General features: G+C 32.0%; 1 protein-coding gene across 5 annotated transcripts in view; it reads left to right on the plus strand.

Moving 5' to 3' along the window:
* LOC131954561 (titin homolog) overlaps positions 1–23703 on the plus strand; it is a 74166-nt gene that overhangs the window by 34835 nt on the left and 15628 nt on the right. For 2 of the 5 annotated variants that reach the window (XM_059318329.1, XM_059318330.1), the window contains 34 exons: positions 65–145; positions 671–746; positions 1106–1218; positions 1581–2204; positions 3369–3576; positions 4048–4196; positions 5410–5490; positions 5635–5710; positions 6286–6398; positions 6719–7384; positions 9312–9516; positions 9749–9897; positions 10120–10200; positions 10626–10701; positions 10920–11029; positions 11314–11982; positions 12411–12615; positions 12837–12985; positions 13186–13266; positions 13619–13694; positions 13887–13996; positions 14315–14911; positions 15367–15571; positions 15833–15981; positions 16218–16298; positions 16996–17071; positions 17270–17379; positions 17634–18221; positions 18496–18700; positions 19333–19481; positions 19703–19783; positions 20213–20288; positions 20510–20619; positions 20825–21433. In XM_059318329.1, coding sequence (XP_059174312.1) covers positions 65–145; positions 671–746; positions 1106–1218; positions 1581–2204; positions 3369–3576; positions 4048–4196; positions 5410–5490; positions 5635–5710; positions 6286–6398; positions 6719–7384; positions 9312–9516; positions 9749–9897; positions 10120–10200; positions 10626–10701; positions 10920–11029; positions 11314–11982; positions 12411–12615; positions 12837–12985; positions 13186–13266; positions 13619–13694; positions 13887–13996; positions 14315–14911; positions 15367–15571; positions 15833–15981; positions 16218–16298; positions 16996–17071; positions 17270–17379; positions 17634–18221; positions 18496–18700; positions 19333–19481; positions 19703–19783; positions 20213–20288; positions 20510–20619; positions 20825–21433 — 7134 coding nt within the window. The remainder of the gene's footprint in view (positions 1–64; positions 146–670; positions 747–1105; positions 1219–1580; positions 2205–3368; positions 3577–4047; positions 4197–5409; positions 5491–5634; positions 5711–6285; positions 6399–6718; positions 7385–9311; positions 9517–9748; positions 9898–10119; positions 10201–10625; positions 10702–10919; positions 11030–11313; positions 11983–12410; positions 12616–12836; positions 12986–13185; positions 13267–13618; positions 13695–13886; positions 13997–14314; positions 14912–15366; positions 15572–15832; positions 15982–16217; positions 16299–16995; positions 17072–17269; positions 17380–17633; positions 18222–18495; positions 18701–19332; positions 19482–19702; positions 19784–20212; positions 20289–20509; positions 20620–20824; positions 21434–23703) is intronic. The other 3 variants (XM_059318331.1, XM_059318332.1, XM_059318333.1) reach the window with 3 other exon arrangements.

Here is a 23703-nt window from a genome sequence, read left to right on the forward strand (position 1 = left end):
CATGAAAACAAAACAAAAGTTAATGTAATATAATTTTGTTAATTTTAAAATCCATATTTTTTAGAAACCAAATGCTGAAGCAGCTAAGGCAATATTTAAAGAAAGCCCAGAACAGGTCCAAGCCACTGCAGATGCATATAAAGAGGTTCGCAGCCATTTTGTTGCTATTGAATATTGTGTAAAACTTATAAAGAAAATACATTGAATGATTTTTTTATCTAGTTTTAATTATCAGTTTGGAAATTAAAAGATTGTGCATTTTGTTTATTTTTACATTTTCAAATCTATAACTGATAAAATCCAGCCTTCAAACTAAGGGTCATATATTAAATTCTCCCTCTATCCTCAGTTGAAAATAATTAATATTTTTAATGCAATCATTTTTACCATTTTTATTGTAATTGAATTTTCAGATTTTTTTGTGTAAAGGACAAAAGATAATCAATAAATGCTAAATAGAAAAAAATTATAAATTTGTCATTGTAGAATGAAACATTTTGTTATATGTAAGCAACAACCTTTGAATGTATTTTGTTATCAAAGTCTAATAACAGCCCCCCCCCCCCCTTTCTTCCCTCCCCTCCCCCCCCCCCCCCATTTTTTTAACTTGATCTACTGATTGAACTGTTAAAAATTGCTAATATTTGTAATTGTTTTTTTTCCTACATAGATGTATAATGAAGACATCACTGTGTCCATTAAAAAAGCATGCTCTGGTGATACAGAAAATGCCTATCTTACAATCTGTAAGTAAACAACTAAGCCTTCTTTTGATATGCATTTCGTTTACTAAAGAAAGTGTGAATTATTGTAGGTCCAATTTTTCATTAATTTATTTATAAGAAAAAGTAAAAGATCAAGTTCTAGAATTCACCACATATAATCTTTTGTGACCAATTTGAAATTCTTAAAACTATAGATACATATTTCTCTTAGGTTGCAAGGAATGTGATAAAGAAAAATAACGAGCATTCTCATGCTGTCATTAATCCAGACTGTCTTTATAGTTGAAATAAGGCTATGAATGTTTTTTTTTAAATTAATTCAATATCTATGATAAAGAATTCAAACTGGTATTTAATAAAAGTTTTCTTTTGTCATTTAGTAAAATCACAAGGGGATCAGTCAGAGTTTTATGCAGAGAGACTGAATCTTGGGATGGCAGGTTTTGGTACCAATGACACTCAACTCACAAGAATCTTGGTCGCCAGATCTGAGGTAAAAATTGTTTAAATATAAAATCAAAGCAAATTTTGAAAAAAAAATGAACTTGAAATTTTAAAAATATTATACAAATTTTGTTTGAAATCATAGATATCCATTATATTACCAAGTAATACGAAATGGACTGTGAATTAATATAAGAGTGTTTAATGATAAAAACTATTACAGTTATAAATATTTAAGGAACTATCTTATCTAAAATGTAAAAAATTGAATACAGTTTTAGAATGCTCTAAATAATTAAACATTTGGTGTGATATATTAAAATAATTATTAACTATATGATGAACTATTACAAAAAAAAAATTAATTTTTGCAAAATATGAAAATATTAATTTGATTTTATTTTTCTGTAGATTGATCTACCTGCCATTAAAGGTCATTATCAAAAACTCACTGGCCATGCACTCAAGAAAGATGTTGAAAGCGAGACCAGTGGAGACTACAAGAAAACTCTTGTGAAAATCCTTGACAAAGTCGGAGAAGAGAAACCCAAAGAGAAGAAACAGGAGCCAAAGAAGGAAAAACCAAGGTCAAAGAGTCCTGAGAAACCAGCTGCTAAGGAAGAGAAGCCTAAAGATGTCCAAGCTAAAAATGTGAAGTTCCAGGAAAAAGAAACAAAACAAGTAGAAAAAAAAGATGAGAAAAAAGAAATTAAAACAGAAGTGAAAAAAGAAGAAAAGAAGGAAGAGAAAAAAGAGGAAAAGAAAGAGGTAAAGAAAGAAGAGAAGAAAGAAGTGAAAAAAGAAGAAAAGAAAGAAGAGAAAAAAGATGAGAAAAAGGAAGAAAAGAAAGAAGAGAAAAAGGAAGAGAAGAAAGAAGATGACAAGATCAATGAAAATGATGAAGATGCAGTCAAACTGTACAAAGCCATGAAAGGACTCGGAACTAAAGAAGATGTCATCATTGAAGTCATTGTCAGGAACTCTAATGCTCAGAGGCAGACACTGAAAAAGAGATACGCTGAACTCTATAAAAAGGTAACATCATGTCATCTGTTTCTTTTGAAGGTGTCTACAGGTATTAAGAAAGGTCTAAAAAAAAAGTTACAAAAATGTAAACAAATTTGTCTAAATAGAGAATGAAAATTCAGGTTAACATTTACAGCCACTTTATTCTAACATCTCTATACTTTGCTAAATGTAACTTGTTTATGGGACTAATATAGCTATTAAACCACAAATAGTTGATTATTTATTTGTGTTAGTTACTTCCCCTTTTTTAAACTACAAAAATCATTATACATATAATATATAAAATAACCAAGGGAAACAACTATTAACCATTTTCCATTTTGTTATTAAAAATTCTATAGTGATAAAATAAAAAAAGCTGATAATTGTTGGTTATTTAGTAAAACATGAAAATTAAAAAGTTTATTTATCTTTGTCTGATTTTTATGTTTCCCAAATTTAAAAAAAAATAGTTTACTGTAATTTTAGCAGAAAACACTTGACCAATTTGGTAATTAAGTTTAATACATATAGATGAAAGCTGATTATTTGTCAGTGCGTATTAGTTGTACAAAACGACTAATGTTTTATGCTTTTGTTTTATAATTATTTACCAATTCAAAATGTATGGTTGAATATCCTATAATTCTGGCTTTCAAATGATACTCCCAGCATTGCCTGATGCAAATCACAGACTTAATAGAAAATTTGTATAATTTGCTTCAATTATTAGCCTCCTATATAAGTGGAGTAAGGGTGGCCAATAGGGAGGTGCCAAGATTTTGGGGAATTTTAAAGGTGGTGCAGAGGCTTAATGTCTCAAAAGAGCTGCAGTATATTGACACATTGGGTGTAATGTTTTCTTTTATAAAGTTTTGTCTAATTTTTCATAAACATACTACAATATTTCCAAAACATTTGAAACGTTAGTGTTGTACAGTTTTAATTTTTTAGTTTTTTATCTATACATAAAGTGTATTTTTCAAATACATTTCTACTTTCTATTTACGGAATCAGAGTAACCAAATATTTGTTTCGATGTTTTTTGCATAACACAGGAAAAATTATATGATATCATTTCAGACTTTAACTTAACACACCTACATGAGTTACATCAAATAAATGTCTGAGTCAATGTTTTTATTTATGTCAATATAGTCAAATTTATAAACTTTTTTCTGCATATTACAGCAGGACCTTGTGAAAGATTTAGAGTCAGAGCTGAGTGGAGATTTCCAGGAAACAATTTTGGCTCTGATGAGGCCCCCAGTAGAGCAAGATGCCTACACACTGAACAAGGCCATGAAAGGACTAGGCACTGATGAGGATGTTCTCATTAGCATCATTTGCACCAAGTCACCTGCAGAGCTGGAGGAGATCAAGAAAGTCTTTAAAAAAGGTATTTCGTAAACTTTAAAAACTGAAGAAGTAGGCCTACTTAGGTTCTTGGAGCCAAATTTGCAGTTATAAATATTTAAACTGCTCTATCAAACTAAGCAAAATTTGTTTTTTGCTCTTTAGTTCAAAATGGGATCTATACAAAAACACAACACAGGTTCATGTGAAACATAAAACTAACACAATAGGCTACTCAATCACACACAAAAAATACTCAGTAAAATCCACTACTTGTGACAGTGGCGTAGCCAGGATCGTCTCAAGGGGGGGAGGGTCCAATTTTTACCCGGGGACAAACTTTCGATTTGCACCCCCCTCAAAGTTTCGATTTGCACCCCCCTTATACTTTTTATATATATAACGAGGGGTCTATGGAGGGGTTATGACCCCCCTAACCCCCCCCCCCTGCCTACGCCACTGACTTGTGAAATACACAACCTGCTCATATAATACTAAATATAATATACCGTAGAGTACAAGAAAGATCTTGATGCTGTGGTAAAGAAAGAGACCAGTGGAGATTTCCAAGAAATTCTAATGCAGCGCCTCAGTGGTAAGAAGGACAAAGGTGGCAAGGAGGACAAGGACAAGGCGGAGAAAGACGCTAAAGCTCTTCATGAGGTACTTTTTAAAAATTCTACAACACCTGGGTCAAGTCATCAATGTGGGGTCCAGCTTCAAGTAGTCCCCTTGCGCAGTTACTAAGAGCTAGATGTATTGCTTACATAAAATATTACCAGTATCATTTTTGTTCTAGTGTTACCCTCCCCCCCCCCCCCCCCACACACACACTCTCAGTGTTTCTTCCAGACTTTTTTTCTCTGGGGGGGGGGGGGGGCACTTGAAATGTTCGGGGGGGGGGGGCGGTAGACTTGCTTCGGGGGGGGGGGCACTGTTAAAAGTATATATTTTCTATATAAATTATATAAATTTCGTTCGGGAGTAGCCCCCCCCCCCCCCCCCCCCCCCCCCAGAAGAGATGCCTGGAAGAAACTCTGCACACTCTCTCTCTTGTAGATGCTGCTCATTACCAGCTCAATCAATGCCCATTAGCCAGGCAGGCTGGAACAGGGTTAAGAGCATCTCTCTCACCTATGTGATTAGACCTGTGGGCTTTTAACTGGTTCCCCCCCCCCCCAGTGCATCACACTACCCAATTTGGATATGAGGGGCAGTTCTGTTTGGGGATGACCAATGGTCTTGATCATGGGTAAAGGACACTTGGCTTTTAAATTAGAAAGCATGTGTTCTACCACAAGACAATGCCTTCCATCCTAGTGATTTAATTCACATTTCTATAGTAATTTTGACATTTTATGTGTAACATAGACTTAATGGGATAATAGGCAAATTACACCATGACAAACTTGTGAACCAATAGACTGGTTACTGGACCCAAGCCTGTAAGTAAGACATCCAGAGTTTCTTCCAGTCATTCTTCCCCCCCCCCCCCCCCCCCCAGAGAAAAAAGCCTGGAAGAAACACTGAAGACATCCCTCAGTCCACCAACCCTGGTTGATATCTAAAAGTAATGCTTGCTTTGTATTGTACTGACCACACAATCCTTTATGGTCAAAAACACAGGTGAACCAGATCAGCCCTATGGGTAGTCAGGTCTCAAATGCTACTTACCATAAAAACCTATTATATATTACAAATGGGGCATATTTTGTGTAATAATGCTCATTGAAATGGATAATCTCTATCTAGCCATATTTGTTGAAGCAGTTTTTGTCCTATTGTTGTAAATATAAATTTTCTAACACATTAATGCAACTGTATACTAATTTCTTTTTTAAATGTTGCTCAAAACTTTTAAAAAATAATTTTATAGAACCTGTCAGTCACAATTGTTAAAGAAATCTTAAAGGGCAGCCCTGAACAGTTCAAGGCCACTGCTGCAGCACATAAGGAGGTAAAAATCTGGGGAGAAAAGAATCTTTATCTAATAAAGAATTTAAAATTTAGATTCGACCTTTGTTATTTTCTAATATTTACTGTGTTTTTCTTCTATTTTCCTATGGTGATGCAATGAATGTCTTGTTATTTTCCAATGTAGCTTTTTGATGAGGACATTACTGAATCCATAAAGAAAGCCTGTAGTGGGGATGCCGAGAATGCCTATCTTGCTCTTGGTAACCATTTTCATCTGCTTGAAGTTTTTTTTTTTAATGTTTATGCTGAATTGATTTTAATCAATATATTAGTATTAATAGTTATTAATACAAGTTAGAAAACTTCTAGTTATATCTTTACACATTTATATTTTGTCAGTTGTCAATAATGATGTTGAATTATCAGATAATCTTACTTGTCTTTGTTTCAAACCCTCCCTCCATTTGAATCTAATTACAAAATTACTAAAGCTTATCTAATTTTGTTATAAGGACATTTTCAGCTTTCAGCAGTTAGTCAATTAGTTGTTCATGTGTATAAATGGAAGATTATTTGAAAAAAATATATAATATAATTCAAGACAAAATGCTAATAATTACACATTTTTGTATTCATGTTATTAAAAAAAAAGCAGTTTAACATTATTTAAATATCCATTTACAGCTGTTTAACACTTTCCTTAACCTAATTTACGACTCTATATCTGGCTGCTGCCATAAATAAAATAATTATACTACCTACATTGTCTTATGTAAACTAGTCATTACTTAGTAAAAATGCTTAATGTCTATGATGCTAAACAAACTGTCCACAGTGAAAGCCCAAGATGAGCCTTCAGCCTATTCTGCTGAGAGTTTGAACAGAGCTATGAAAGGTCTTGGAACTAAGGACACATTACTGATCAGCTTGCTTGTTGCTCATTCGGAGGTGGGTGATGTTTTTTTTTTAAATAATTCTAAAAATTGTATAAATATTTGCTGTAGGCCTATATAGCTTTTCAACTTATGTAAAATTTATTCGTAGTTTAAATCTGTAAAAGTTTTATATTTTTTTTTAAAGTATAATTTTTCAATTAAGAAAGTAGCTTTATGAAAAAAACGTCCTCTTCGATTGAATCTACTACTAATGTTAACACCAAAAAAAATTTTCCATGCATAGCAAAGATTACATTACACTAAATCAACATTGACCATTTTGTATTTGTTTCAATTTCCTTTCATTTAAAATTAATTCTACTTCTATACCAGACTGATTTAGCAGCTATCAAAGGCCATTATCAACAAATTTACGGTCACTCTCTCAAAAAAGACGTTGAGAGTGACACCAGTGGGGACTATAAGAAGACCTTAGTTAAAATTATTGACAAAGTTGGAGAAGAGAAGCCACCACCCAAGAAAGAGACACCCAAAAAGGAAAAACCAAAGTCCCAAAGCCCAGACAGAGGAGTGCTTATAATGGAGAAGTCAAAAGATGCCAAGAAAGCAGAAAAGCCCAAAGATGTCAAAGCTCCGGTAAAGGAAGAAAAGAAAGAGGAAAAGAAAGAAGAGAAAAAGGTAGAGAAAAAGGAAGAAAAGAAAGAAGAGAAAAAAGAAGAAAAGAAGGAAGTTAAGAAAGAGGAGAAGAAAGAAGTGAAAAAAGAAGAAAAGAAGGAAGAAAAGAAAGAAGAAAAGAAGGAAGAAAAGAAAGATGAAAAGAAGAAAGAAGAGAAAAAAGATGAGAAAAAGAAAGAAGAAAAGAAAGAAGAGAAGAAAGAAGATGACAAGATCAATGAAAATGATGAAGATGCTGTCAAACTGTACAAAGCCATGAAAGGACTTGGAACAAAAGAAGATGTCATCATTGAAGTCATTGTCAGGAACTCTAATGCCCAGAGGCAGACACTGAAGAAGAGATATGAGGAACTTTACAAAAAGGTGAGACCTATTAAAAGGATATAATGCCTATTTCATTTATTTTTAGTTTAGCGGTACTTGAAATTTTTTTTAAATATCTTGAGATAAATAATACTAAAATATTTCCAAATCCCAAAAGTGTACAATGTAACATTCACAATGTTAAAATCAATCATTATGTTTAATTTTTTAGATCAAATAGCCATTTTGTTTACATAAGTAGCATGCAAACATGATTTAGATCATAAGTGTACCATGGATAAGATAAACTTTTTATCTTTAATATTAAACACTAGATGGAATAGATGGAATATAGTTGCTCTCCACACTAACAATATTTAAATTACTATTGCCATGTATTATTATTACTATAACGAGAAAAATGGCCCGTTGAGGAAGGGTACAACGGGCGCTAGGCTGATAGTGCTGTCTCTTTTCTCTAAACTAAAACCAACCCACCCCCCCACACACCACCCCCACCCCACCCCCACACACCACCCCCACCCCCACCACACACCACCCCCTCCACACACCGCCCCCCCCCCCCCCCCAAAAAAAAACATGTCTACCGTCCCATTCAACGAAATATAATTATATACTTTTTCCAGTGTCCGCCCCCTCCCAGAAAATTCTACCCCCGCCCCCGAAAATTTCAAGTACCCCCACCCCTCTCTGGGGAGGAAAAAGTCTGAAAGAAACACTGAAACCAACCCACCCCCCCACACACCACCCCCACCCCCCCCCCCACACACCACCCCCCCCCCACACACACACACACCACCCCCCACCCACCCACCCCCACCCCTCCACCACCCCCCACCCCCAAAAAAAACATGTCTACCGTCCCATTCAACGAAATATAATTATATACTTTTTCCAGTGTCCGCCCGCTCCCAGAAAATTCTACCCCCGCCCCCGAAAATTTCAAGTACCCCCACCCCTCTCCGGGGAGGAAAAAGTCTGAAAGAAACACTGAAACCAACCCACCCCCCACACACCACCCCCCCCCCCACCCCCACACACCACCCCCCCACACCCCCCCCACCCCTCCACCCCCCCCCCCCCCCCCCCAAAAAAAAACATGTCTACCGTCCCATTGCAAGAAAACCACTTTTAAGATTAGACACATTAATTAGGCGGTAATTTTATTATAGAGTATCGATGAGGAAATTTCTTTTGAGTTAGGGAGGGGGGGGGGTGGCTCAGACGTTCTTACGCGGGTGGTGGGGCTTCGCCCCTACCCGAAGAATTGTATGCAAGAAACTCTTCACGCAAACCATTTAGATTAGACAACATTTCCTTTTTTTCAATGTTTACGCGAGAATCAATGACGTCATTACATTACTGTGTGCACTCTCTGGTTTGAGATTATGTTCTACTCTACGCTAAATGTGTCGACGTCATATTTCGTTTTTCGAATTACTGTGCATGTTTTTAAATTGCTTGTGTTTTCTCTAGAGCGTTCTTGTCAGACAGAGCGTTCTTGTCAGACAGAGCGTTCTTGTCAGACAGACAGCGAAACTATTATTATAGACAGAGCGTTCTTGTCAGACAGAGCGTTCTTGTCAGACAGACAGCGAAACTATTATTATAGATTAAATCATAGTCTTTCAATGAAATAATCTGAAGCTATAGGCTACACTAATGATTAAAGGGAAGCTACTCTATGCTAAAACCAAATAACCTACAATCATAACACACTGTAATCTCTCAGTTATTGTCGCATGGCTGACATTCATATAAATAGCTCTAATTATATGAAAATTAATATTTAAAAAAAGTTTTATCATACTTCTGGTCAGCCTACCTTTGCAAATATCCTGGACCATTTCAGTCAATTGGCTTTCATTAAAACTTTCAAAAAATCATTCCTTTTATTAATATTTCTAAATAATATTATAATATAGTAATATACTCTCTAACATTCAGTTTACAATTTTTTTTTCAGGACCTTGTAAAAGATCTGGACTCTGAACTGAGTGGAGACTTCAAGGAAACCATCCTGGGTCTAATGATGCCACCAGTAGACTATGATGCTTACATCCTCAACAAAGCCATGAAAGGATTGGGCACAGATGAAGCTGTTCTAAACACCATCATCTGCAGCAAAACATCAGCAGAACTGAGTGAAATCAACAAGGTCTATAAGAAAGGTGAAGGGTCTATAGAACTGTAAATTGATATGTTTATGTAAAAAGTTAGAAAAACTACAATATTCATATAAAATGTTTTTACCTTTAGTTTTAAACTGTTGAAAATGATTTATAATTTTTAGCAGATTTATTGATCTGTAGTCAATAGATTTAAAGTCTTGTACAAGATTGTACTCAAATTATTCTATATCTAAATTTTATTTTTATAAAGATGTAGCAATTTAATTCACAGCCTACAAGAATGACATTGAATCTGCCATCAAGAAAGAAACAAGTGGAGATTACAAGGAACTTCTCCTTCAGCTGATTGGTGGCAAGAAAGACAAGGGAGCTAAGCTGGATCAGGCCAAAGCAGAAGCAGATGCTAAAGCATTGCATGAGGTTGCTCATTTTATCTACCTGTTGTTGTTTATTGATAAGACAAAAAATATTTATTTTCTCTGGTTTGTATTTTGTATTGTTCCATCTGTGATGTATGTCAAGTTATTTTCAAAAATTGAACCTTTTGATTTTATCATTAGAAAACACTGGACTAAATTGTTTTGTCTGTATGAAAATTGTTTAACTTTTAATAAATTTTTAAAAACCTAAATTTTTATCTAGAAACCCTCAAAAGATACAGTGAAAGAAGTCTTTAAAGGAACATTAGAACAAATTCAAGCAACGAGTAAAGCTTATGATGAGGTAAATTTTTAAACATGTTTATTTAGTTTAATTTCATTACATAAGTTAATTTTTCAAAGATTATTTTTGAAATGTTTGCAGATCTTCATCTTGAGCTATTTTTTCAAATTCATTGTAAACTTAAACAATTTTTAAAAAACCTATTAGCTGAACTTATCTTAAATAGTTATTACTTTAAAATCATCAATTCATTGAGGTATAAATTCAAATCTATATTTCTTCTTTAAAAAAAAAACATCTAAATTTACATTTTGTTTCTTCATTTAAAGTTATAGATGCTATTGAATTTATTTATGTATTTTGTAAATAGTGTTTGTTTAGAAAAGTATGCTATTTTGTAATTATTATTAAAAGATATTTTTTTATTATTTGAAAATTAATACATATGGAAATATTTTCATTTAATACTAAATTATTTCTTTAAGCTGTTCAATGAGCACATATCTGTGTCAATAAAGAAAGCCAGCAGTGGAGATGTAGAGGGCGCTTACTTAGCTCTTGGTTAGTATTTTACATTCACCTAAATTATACTTTCTATTTAAATGTGTATTACTTGTTATTCACGAGTTAAACTTATTCAAGGTATATTAAAATCATTTATAATTTATTTATTAGATCTTACATTTTACTGTTAGTTAAAAATAGTATAGAGATAAGAAAATGTGGATTTTTTAAAAATTATTTTATTTTATTTAAAACTATTACAAAATGTATTACAGTGAAATCACAAGACAAGTCAGAATTCTATGCAGAAAGTCTCAACAACTCCATGAAAGGTCTTGGAACCAAAGAAACACAGTTAACCAGTGTGATAGTCAGTAGATCTGAGGTAATATAAAAGTTAAAACACAAAATTACAACTAAACATTCTTAATTTCTTACCATTTTAATATAAAGTTTTGTTATTTTTAGATTTTTCTGTAATTTCCTAAAAATTAAATTTACAGTAACAAGCCTAATTAGTTTGCCGCATCTGATTACTCATTTCAATTGGTATTTAACAAAGTTAAATGAAAGTAAATGTTAACAAGTCTTTGTGCTCATTTCATAGTCCATTTTCCAGATAATTTCTTCTTAAACTATTTTTTTTATTCTTTGCTTTTATTTTCATAGACGGATCTTCCAAAAATCAAAGGCTTCTATCAACAACTCTATGGCCACTCACTGAAGAAAGATGTGGAAAGTGAAACCAGTGGAGACTACAAGAAAACTCTTGTGAAAATCCTTGACAAAGTTGGAGAAGAAAAACCACCAGAGAAAAAGAAAGAACCCAAAAAGGAAACAGCCAAGGCACAAGAAAAACCTGCAGCTGTTGTGAAAGAGGAAAAGAAAGATGTTCAGGCTAAGAAAGAGGTAAAGAAAGAAGAAAAGAAGGAAGAAAAGAAAGAAGAAAAGAAAGAAGTGAAGAAAGAAGAAAAGAAGGAAGAAAAGAAAGAAGTGAAAAAAGAAGAAAAGAAAGAAGAAAAGAAGGAAGTTAAGAAAGAGGAGAAGAAAGAAGTGAAAAAAGAAGAAAAGAAGGAAGAAAAGAAAGAAGAAAAGAAGGAAGAAAAGAAAGATGAAAAGAAGAAAGAAGAGAAAAAAGATGAGAAAAAGAAAGAAGAAAAGAAAGAAGAGAAGAAAGAAGATGACAAGATCAATGAAAATGATGAAGATGCAGTCAAACTGTACAAAGCCATGAAAGGACTTGGAACAAAAGAAGATGTCATCATTGAAGTCATTGTCAGGAACTCTAATGCCCAGAGGCAGACACTGAAGAAGAGATATGAGGAACTTTACAAAAAGGTTAGAATTTTCATTTAAACACTTAAGATTTCAAAAAATGTCTTCAAGATAAAAAAAATTTTTGTAAAAACATCTTTTCAGTTTAAATGTTTTAAATTGTACAATATTTTCATTTGGATACATTTTTATAAATTTGAACTGCTTGCTTTTTCTATTTTTAGTTGTAGTAAAGTGATGAATAAAGACATCATTTCAACTGCTGCTTATTTTTTGCATAACATAATTAATTATTAAAACAGCGTGTGTTACTAAACTCTTAAACAATTATTCCTGAAGATATTTGTTTTATTGTTAATATAGAATTGAGAATAAAATAAAAGTATTTGGAAATATGATAGAAATTTTAAATGTTTTAACAAAATAATTTAATTTCATTAAATCAAATTTTTTTATAAATTATAAATAATTAAAGGATTCTAATTTTTCAGGACCTTGTAAAAGATCTGGACTCTGAACTGAGTGGAGACTTCAAGGAAACCATCCTGGGTCTAATGATGCCACCAGTAGACTATGATGCTTACATCCTCAACAAAGCCATGAAAGGATTGGGCACAGATGAAGCTGTTCTAAACACCATCATCTGCAGCAAAACATCAGCAGAACTGAGTGAAATCAACAAGGTCTATAAGAAAGGTGAATGGTCTATAGAGCTGTAAATTGATATGTTTGTGTAAAGTTAGGTAAACTACAATATTCATATAGAATGTTTTTACCTTTAGTTTTAAACTATTGAAAATGATTAATAATTTTTGGTAGATTTATTGACTATAATCTTGTACAAGATTTTTGTTACCGATTCAAATTCTTCTATATCTAAACTTATTATTATAAATAGAAAGCAATTTAATTCACAGCCTACAAGAATGACCTTGAATCTGCCATCAAGAAAGAAACAAGTGGAGACTACAAGGAACTTCTCCTTCAGCTGATTGGTGGCAAGAAAGACAAGGGAGCTAAGCTGGATCAGGCCAAAGCAGAAGCAAATGCTAAAGCGTTGCATGAGGTTGCTTATTACTCATTGCCTGTTTATTTTTAAGGCCAAAAGTATTAATTTATCTTTCTTTGGTTGTACTTTATTTGTGTTGTTTACTGCAACTAAAAGTGATGTCATAAAGTATTTTTCTATTACATCAATAAATGTAGCCAAATTTAGTATCTTAATTATTATATATTTAATACTAATAAAATCTAAATTATTGCCAGAAACCCTCAAAAGATACTGTAAAAGAAATCTTTAAAGGAACCTTAGAACAAATACAAGCCACCAGCAAAGCTCATGATGAGGTATCTTTTTAAACAACTTAAAACTGTCGGTGTATTCATTTTGATATCTGTTTTTTACCTGTTTTTTTAAAATGGTATACATTTTCTTCATGTGTTATTTTCATCTATTTTCTTATTTTTACTTCATTATCATCTTTATGAGGTAAATAACTAGAGGAAATATATTAATTTTGTTTTATAAATAGTTATAATTTTAAATGCATTGAACATATTTGAGTAAATTTAAAATGAAACACATGGAAACATATACCAAAGTTTTCACTATATTTATTTTACTTCTAAATTTTTTTTAAAATATAGGAATGTTAAGATATATTTTCATTTTTTCCCCTTATATTATTCCTTGCTTTAGCTGTTCAATGAGCACATATCAGTGTCTATCAAGAAAGCCAGCAGTGGAGATGTAGAGGGTGCTTACTTAGCCCTTGGTTAGTATTTACTGTTATAGAAATTAAAATATTGTGTCACTACCATTGTCGATTTGATTTGATATTTATTGATATAATTTTTAATTTGTTTAAATGTCATGTTTAAAGCATAATGTTTTTAATTTTTGGACAACACAAAATGAGTTTTTGATTATATTAAATTATATTTCTATCATAAATATTTTTTTTTAGTGAAAACACAGGACAAACCTGAATTTTATGCTGAAAGTTTGAACAACTCCATGAAAGGTCTTGGAACCAAAGAAACACAATTAACAAGTATCATAGTCAGTAGATCTGAGGTAAAAATATAAATAACTAATTTTTATAATTTCAGAACTTACTTTTTCCTCGCTATTTACAATAACAATGTTTTAAAAAACTGATGGTTTTTTTTTGTTAGCTTGTTTCTATGTGTGTTTAATATTACATAGTAAAATTCACTATGGGTGGGAATCTAGTATTTTTATTTTATTATTAATTGTTTCTTTATGAGATTAACATTATTAAGTCTTGAATGTCTAGATTTCCAGCTTCCAGCATGTCAAAGAGTCCTTTTACTGGGTAAATATTGAAGTAATTATTACTTTGCAAGAAAAATATTTTTTTTAAATTCATAGTTGGATCTCCCAAAAATCAAAGGCTTCTATCAACAACTCTATGGCCACTCACTGAAGAAAGATGTTGAAAGTGAGACCAGTGGAGACTACAAGAAAACTCTTGTGAAAATCCTTGACAAAGTTGGAGAAGAAAAACCACCAGAGAAAAAGAAAGAACCCAAAAAGGAAACAGCCAAGACACAAGAAAAACCTGCAGCTGTTGTGAAAGAGGAAAAGAAAGATGTTCAGGCTAAGAAAGAGGTAAAGAAAGAAGAAAAGAAAGAGGAAAAGATAGAAGAAAAGAAAGAAGAAAAGAAGGAAGTGAAAAAAGAAGAAAAGAAGGAAGAGAAGAAAGAAGTGAAAAAAGAAGAAAAGAAAGATGAAAAGAAGAAAGAAGAGAAAAAAGATGAGAAAAAGAAAGAAGAAAAGAAAGAAGAGAAAAAAGAAGAGAAGAAAGAAGATGACAAGATCAATGAAAATGATGAAGATGCAGTCAAACTGTACAAAGCCATGAAAGGACTTGGAACAAAAGAAGATGTCATCATTGAAGTCATTGTCAGGAACTCTAATGCCCAGAGGCAGACACTGAAGAAGAGATATGAGGAACTTTACAAAAAGGTGAGACCTCTTAGATTTAAAGAATATCCTTTTATTTGTAAGCTAAGTAAACTCTGTACAAACAAGTTTTTGTTTTTTAAGAATGTCCCAAAATTGCCTTTTTAAATGAATATTCATAATTCTAACCATACCATGGTTGGCTTTGCTACTGTCCTTTAAAAATTATATATCATAAAGGTATTTAAAAATGTGTAAACAGTGTGAATATTGTTATAATTTATCAATACTGTGAAGGTATTTATTTACAAAGTAAAAGAAAGGGACCACTAATAGTTACATTTTACTCAACATATTTGTTTTTATATAACAATATCCAATCAAACCACTTATTTTTATAAATATATATTCACATAAAAATTTATATTTTAATCTTTTACTCAATCACATTTTTTTTATTAAATAAGGCTATTATTTCTTATTAGTATATTTTTTTTATACTTTTTATCTTTTTTCAGGACCTTGTAAAAGATCTGGACTCTGAACTGAGTGGAGACTTCAAGGAAACCATCCTGGGTCTGATGATGCCACCAGTAGACTATGATGCGTACATCCTCAACAAAGCCATGAAAGGAATGGGCACAGATGAAGCTGTTCTAAACACCATCATCTGCAGCAAAACATCAGCAGAACTGAGTGAAATCAACAAGGTCTTTAAGAAAGGTGAGGAGTTGTATGTATATCAAGACTTTGTGAATGTATAATTCAAAAACGTAAATACCCCATCATCATAAAATGGTTACTCCTTTAATATAATTAAAGTTATTTATCATTACATGTTTACCTCTCTCTTGTAGAATTTAAATCAGACTGTTTTAATGTATAGATGATTTAATGTTTGTTTTGTGTTCAAAAGATTATTGCAGCTTGCCTTTTGTTTTAGAATTGTTAAAATTAAAAGCATTTCAAAATAACATTTTACAGCCTACAAGAATGACCTTGAATCTGCCATCAAGAAAGAAACAAGTGGAGACTACAAGGAACTTCTCCTTCAGCTGATTGGTGGCAAGAAAGACAAGGGAGCTAAGCTGGATCAGGCCAAAGCAGAAGCAGATGCTAAAGCATTGCATGAGGTAACATTCTTTTTAAAAATCTAATTATTTAAATTTCTAAGTCTTATTGCTTTTTACACTTTTATCAGACCATATAATATGTGCCAAGTCAGTTTTGTTCATCAGGTAGATGAAATAAGAAATAATTTAGCAACTCATCTTATGAGTCCTAGATATTAGAAAATCAGTTATTGGTTTTAGTTTTTTTTAGCTATGAACTGTATTCAAATGCACATTCTCCAAAAAATCTTATTCAGAAACCTTCCAAAGATACAGTTAAGGAAGTATTCAAGGGAACTCTTGAACAAATTCAAGCAACTTCTAAAGCACATGAAGAGGTAAATACTTTCACTTTCTATCCCAAATGAATTTTCAGTAAATTAAAACTTCAGCTAAATATATTTACAAAAGAAAAAAATAAATTTATGATTTATAAATTTCACTCTATAACATTAATTTAAAACCCAATGTTTTTTAAATTACTTTTCATAATAGTTTAATATTTTCTTTCTCGAACATAAAAAAAAAATTAAAATTTTCATCCATGTCTGGGTCCCTTTAATCAAAGTGATTTATGCCTTGCACATTTATGCCTTGCCCAGCTGAAATGCAAACTACTTAATTGTTTTAAAAACATATAACCTGTTATTACAAGAGGACTAATTCACTAAATAATTTAACCCATAATGTAATTTATATCACAATTTCACAATTTTTAAACAAAGTAACATTTTCTGGGCAGCAGTTTTTCAATGTATTTGGAAGTATAAAAACAATATGCTCGATTGAGTAAGAAAATTAAAGTGCATGTATGACAAAAGATATGCTAAAAAAGAGACTTGTTGCTATTCTCAACATGGAAATGTCTACATCAGATTCAGCACTAATAAAAAAGCCATTGAAAATTTTGTCATTTTTTTTTTTCAGAAAAAAAAATAAACAACATGATGTAACTAAGAAATCAAAATTGTGAAAATACATAAACTGTTAGGATTGATTAGTCATTATTCGGTTTTACATTATTTTTTACTACAGCTGTTCAATGAGCACATATCTGTTTCAATAAAGAAAGCCAGCAGTGGAGATGTAGAGGGCGCTTACTTGGCACTAGGTTGGTATTTATAATAAAAAGAATCAATTATTTTAATACTCAAAACTTATTCTTTTTACATGAAGTATTTAACTTTAATTAGCGCCTAATATTTATTTTTAATAAATGTACTTTTCCTTACTGTTTCTTTTGTGTATAAAATCAGCTACTGAGTTATTAATTATAATAAATTTAAACCACAAAAATATTCTCATTTAGTAAAAGCACAGGACAAACCAGAATTCTACGCAGAAAGTCTCAACAACTCCATGAAAGGTTTTGGAACCAAAGAAACACAGTTAACCTGCATCATAGTTAGTAGATCTGAGGTAAAAATAAATTTAAGAATTATAATTTTTAAAAGTAATTTAAATTTCACCTAAATATTGTAAAAGTAAAACAAAAAAACAACTTCAAAATAAAAAAAACTTATTTAAAAAGGAAATAAATAATTATCTTAAATACAATTTCTTTTTTTTTTTTTCATTTGTTGATGTAGGCTTACTGATACTCTCAGTTTCAAAATAATTGTTTACTTTTTTTTTAATGTGTTATTATTTATCTCTTTTTTTTTAAATTACAGGTAGATCTTCCAAAAATCAAAGGCTTCTATCAACAACTCTATGGCCACTCACTGAAGAAAGATGTTGAAAGTGAAACCAGTGGAGACTACAAGAAAACTCTTGTGAAAATCCTTGATAAAGTTGGAGAAGAAAAACCACCAGAGAAAAAGAAAGAACCCAAAAAGGAAACAGCTAAGACACAAGAAAAACCTGTAGCTGTTGTGAAAGAGGAAAAGAAAGATGTTCAGGCTAAGAATGATGTTAAGAAGGAAGAAAAGAAGGAAGAAAAGAAAGAAGAAAAGAAAGAAGAAAAGAAAGAAGAAAAGAAGAAAGAAGAGAAAAAAGAAGAAAAGAAGGAAGAAAAGAAAGATGAAAAGAAGAAAGAAGAGAAAAAGGATGAGAAAAAGAAGGAAGAAAAGAAAGAAGAGAAAAAGGAAGAGAAGAAAGAAGATGACAAGATCAATGAAAATGATGAAGATGCAGTCAAACTGTACAAAGCCATGAAAGGACTTGGAACAAAAGAAGATGTCATCATTGAAGTCATTGTCAGGAACTCTAATGCTCAGAGGCAGACACTCAAGAAGAGATATGAGGAACTCTATAAAAAAGTCAGTACTTTTGTTAATAAAACAAAAAAACTATTACAGTTGATTGTTGTTGTTTTTATTCTTAAGTATTTTTAGATGAATTAATACCAAAACTTTACAAAAATAGAGTATACACCTTTTTTTTTTAAACAAACCTAAGCACTAACATTTAAATTATGAATACTTTTACTGCTGATTGTATGTAGCATTTTTTAAAATATCAATTAAAACTTTAATTATTTAGCTCAAATATTTATCTATTACCTGTTTTAATGCAATTTAAATTCTGTTACAGGACCTTGTAAAAGATCTGGACTCTGAACTGAGTGGAGACTTCAAGGAAACCATCCTGGGTCTGATGATGCCACCAGTAGACTATGATGCTTACATCCTCAACAAAGCCATGAAAGGAATGGGCACAGATGAAGCTGTTCTAAACACCATCATCTGCAGCAAAACATCAGCAGAACTGAGTGAAATCAACAAGGTCTATAAGAAAGGTCAGGAGGTTTATATAGTTTTATACACTATAGTATTATTTTTAGGTAATTTAGCAACAACTGTGATACAACATTAAGGTAGGTATCCATTAGCTGAGCATGGTTAAATGGTAAAGAATTTGGCTGCTAACTTGTTGGTCTTGAGTTCAGATCTTGATTCAGACTTGTGACTGTAAGATGCCCATGAGTCAACCTAGCTCTAATGGGTACCTGAATTACATTGAGAAAGTACAGGCACCTGGGCATAGTGCTAACCACATCATCCCCATATATGCTGAGATCAAGAAACATGAACTCTACTTCATCTATCCAGTGGATTGGTAGAGATTTAAAAAGGAATTTTTACTGTTATACCTAAAAGCTGTACCATAAGTATAAGGCACAGCTTAAGGACAAGTATTTTTAATATTATTTAAAACCACTCGTAATCTACAATTAACTGTACAAAAAACTGAATTGTAATAATAAACAACTATATCCTGAAGTTTTAAAAAATTAATATTGACCATACCAAATAAACAATACCCTAAGACTAATAATAAGAACCTGCTACATAAACTATTGAAAAGAATCTTTTGAGGTATAGTAGCAAATAATTGTGATTACAAGTGTTTATATATTAAATTTTACAGCCTACAAGAATGACCTTGAATCTGCCATCAAGAAAGAAACAAGTGGAGACTACAAGGAACTTCTCCTTCAGCTGATTGGTGGCAAGAAAGACAAGGGAGCTAAGCTGGATCAGGCCAAAGCAGAAGCAGATGCTAAAGCATTGCATGAAGTAGTTAACTTTTTCACCATTTTCATTTTTAATATTACTAAGAAACATTTGCTAACATGTGACAGTTAATATTTTATCAGCTTGTTTATCAGAGAGATCAAACTTTTAAATATGTAAAATATTGAGAGATCAGAAATATAAATAAAATGCATGTTTAGGTTCTTTTTATTTTTATGCTTTTTTCTAAATATGAACTTAATCCAAAGCAATTATTTTTTTAGAAACCTTCCAAAGATACTGTTAAAGAAATATTTAAGGGAACTCTTGAACAAATTCAAGCAACTTCTAAAGCACATGAGGAGGTAAATAAATATTGGACTACTCACACTGGTGTCATTTAAAAGTACTTTTCAACTCTTAATGTACTATATTTTGTACACTTTCTAAAACTTTAATACTTACTTTATATGGACTTTGTAAATCCAGTTTGTCTATAATCTAACTATTCCCTCCTACCCTTCTATACCTTATTGGGTTGTTTTTTTAAAGCATCAACATTCATTTGGCTAGTTAAAAAAAATATTTTTATCGTTAATTTTAAGGAATAGCTATCCAAATGTTAAATTAGACTGCTCCTGACCAATACATTTTTTTAATTGACTGCAGTCTTCTCTGTATGTAGAAAAAAAATTGTATCGAACAAAATACTTTGAAGATGTGGGTAGAATTTAAGAAATGAAACATTTTAAATAAATAATGTCTAAAAGTTTTTATATCTTTTGTTTCTACAGTTGTTTGATGAACATATATCTGTGTCCATTAAGAAAGCCAGCAGTGGTGATGAAGAGGGTGCTTATTTAGCTCTAGGTTAGTATTTACTTAGTGTTAAATAAAACAAAATATTTCAACTATTCCTAGCCTTAATTAAATATTTAAAAATTTAAAAAAAAAAAATGCTTAACTTAAAGGGATGGGTTTTTTTTTAAAATCATTTTGATATTGTCTATTTTGCAAAGAATATTTACTAAATGTATTAATTATTTAAAAAACATCATTTTTAATATTTAAAAAAAAACATTGTTATTTAGTAAAAGCACAGGACAAACCAGAATTCTATGCAGAAAGTCTCAACAACTCCATGAAAGGTCTTGGAACCAAAGAAACACAGTTAACCTGCATCATAGTTAGTAGATCTGAGGTAATATAAAAGTTTAAATTTAAATTTCAGTGAAACAAATTTTTCTTTTAAAAGGATTTATTTTATTTAGCTGAATCCATCTGTCTTTTAAATCAACACATTTTTGTAGTTCTACAGTCTACACAAAGGGATTTTTATGTTAATTAAAAAACATACATAGATTATTTCATATTAACTTTAATAATATTGACAATGATTTTTACAGGTCGATCTTCCAAAAATCAAAGGCTTCTATCAACAACTGTATGGCCACTCACTGAAGAAAGATGTTGAAAGTGAGACCAGTGGAGACTACAAGAAAACTCTTGTGAAAATCCTGGACAAAGTTGGAGAAGATAAACCACCAGAGAAAAAGAAAGAACCCAAAAAGGAAACAGCCAAGACACAAGAAAAACCTGCAGCTGTTGTGAAAGAGGAAAAGAAAGATGTTCAGACCAAGAAAGAGGAAAAGAAAGAAGAAAAGAAAGAGGAAAAGAAGGAAGAGAAAAAGGAAGAAAAGAAAGATGAAAAGAAGAAAGAAGAGAAAAAAGAAGAAAAGAAGGAAGAAAAGAAAGAAGAAAAGAAAGAAGAGAAAAAGGATGAAAAGAAAGATGAAAAGAAGAAAGAAGAGAAAAAAGATGAAAAGAAAGAAGAGAAAAAAGAAGAGGAGAAAGACGATGACAAGATCAATGAAAATGATGAAGATGCTGTCAAACTGTACAAAGCCATGAAAGGACTTGGAACAAAAGAAGATGTCATCATTGAAGTCATTGTCAGGAACTCTAATGCCCAGAGGCAGACACTGAAGAAGAGATATAATGAACTCTATAAAAAGGTGAGAACAATTTCCTTGTACTCATTCTGTTATTAGCTTCTACTAATGTATCTCTTTAGTTTTTCAATGCATGTTTTTCTGTATTGTGTTTGTTTTTGTGTATCTGCAATTTGTATATGAGGTAGATTATGAATACAACGGAGACAGAAGCCATGAGCATGTAAATAGCTTTATTTGTTAACCGGAAAGAGAGGACGGAAGTGGCGAGAGAGAACTATTTATAGATAACAACATGTAAGGGACATCACTCAAGATAACAATATAAATATAATACTAATACAGAGAGTGAGTTCCCTTGACCTCACAATTAACTCAATCTATTACATCCCTTTACCCTTAGAACACAATAACACATCTCTCAATAGAACAATTGATAGTATCCTAAAATCACCAATTATATTGTAACATGAACACTATGGTAGATTACATCCTTACAAACAATGCACAATATGCTACAACATAATCAAAATACAAAACGATGATGTCAAAGTCCTTTTGACCTTTAAAATCATAGGTCTAACTTATTTGGGACTTTGATTGTCCTGTTTGACCTTCTCAGTGGCCTTTGATTTGGTGACTCAATATTCTGACCATTTGGATTCTCTATCTCAGGAGGTCTAGGATTTAAATCATTAACTCCAGAATTTACATTTTCTGACTCCAGACAACTTGGTTCACTCATATCAACAGAACTTGGTTGTGGAACAAACTGAGTTGGTGTGAACTGTTCAGATTTGGTGGGATTGACAGATTCACACTTATTATCTGCACAAGTTATTTTTAACTGGTCTGCATGTCTACGGACAATAAGTCCATCATTTGTTTTTACTTTATAAGACACAGGTCCTGTACATTGAACAATTTGACCTGGTATCCATTTTTCCTTTCTCCCATAATTTCTTAGATACACATTATCATTAACTGCAAATTCTCTTTCAATGGATGATTTGTCATGATTTACTTTTTGTGTATGTTGATGTTGGGAAACAGACCTTTGAACAGTTGGATGCAGTAGGTCAAGATGAGTTTTAATTTTCCTACCACATAGCAATTCACATGGTGCAACACCTGTTGTTATATGAGGAGTTGTGCGGTATTTGGTTAAGAACCTGTTTACTCTTTCTCTAAGAGAAAACTTGTTACCGGTATTCATTTTTACCATAGCGGTTTTGAATATGCCTACCGCTCTTTCAGCCAAACCATTCCCAGCAGGATGATAGGGGGATGTGGTTATATGCTCAATACCATTTGCCACACAAAACAGTTTAAACTCATGAGCTGTGAAACTAGGCCCATTATCTGAAACAATTTGATCTGGTAATCCATGAGTTGAAAATATTTCCTTCAGTTCTATAATGGTATCATTTGCAGTGATTGTGTTCATGATTTTAACTTCTAACCATTTAGAATGTGAATCAATAACAATTAAGAACATTTTGTTCATGAAAGGTCCTGCGAAATCTATATGTATACGTTTCCATGGTTCGATTGGCCAGTCCCAGTTTTGCAAAGGTGCTGTAGCTGGTTGATTTGAATGTTGTGCACAGCTTGAACAAAGTTTTACATATTTTTCAATATCAGCATCCATATGTGGCCACCAGAACCATGATCTTGCTAGACTCTTCATTTTGGAAGAACCAAGATGAGTATCATGTAAAGTTCTTAAAACTTCTTTTTGTAACATTTTGGGGATAATTACTCTTGACCCCCATAGTATACATCCATCTTCTAGACTTAACTCTGTTTTTCTTATTTTATATGGCTTTAAGTCCTCATTCACTGACTCTTCAGGCCAACCATTTTTACAGTACTCATATACTTTTATTAAGCACTCATCTTTTTGTGTTTCTCTTTTAATATCATTCACATTTATATTGGAGTTATCCATGATAGTGAAGAGAACAAATACATCTTCTGGTACATAGCTAAGGCTTTGGTTTTTTAAAGGTAATCTACTAAGACTATCTGCACTATTCTCAGATCCAGGTTTGTATTTCAATTCATAATTGTATGCAGTTAGTGTGATAGCCCATCTTTGAATTCTTGGTGAGGCATGCTCAGGTAGGGTTTTGTTTTCTCCAAATAAACCTAGCAATGGTTTATGATCTGTAAAGATGGTGAACTTCCTACCAAACAGAAACTTATGAAATTTCTTAACACCAAAAATGATGCCTAAGCCTTCCCTATCTAACTGAGAATAATTTTTCTCAGCCTGGTTCAAAGATCTACTGGCAAAAGCAATGGGTCTGTCACCCTTCTCATCCATGTGG

The sequence above is a fragment of the Physella acuta genome, unplaced genomic scaffold, assembly GCF_028476545.2.
Source record: "Physella acuta isolate Inbredline_101_S28 unplaced genomic scaffold, ASM2847654v3 ptg001012l, whole genome shotgun sequence".
Lineage (NCBI taxonomy): Eukaryota > Metazoa > Mollusca > Gastropoda > Physidae > Physella > Physella acuta.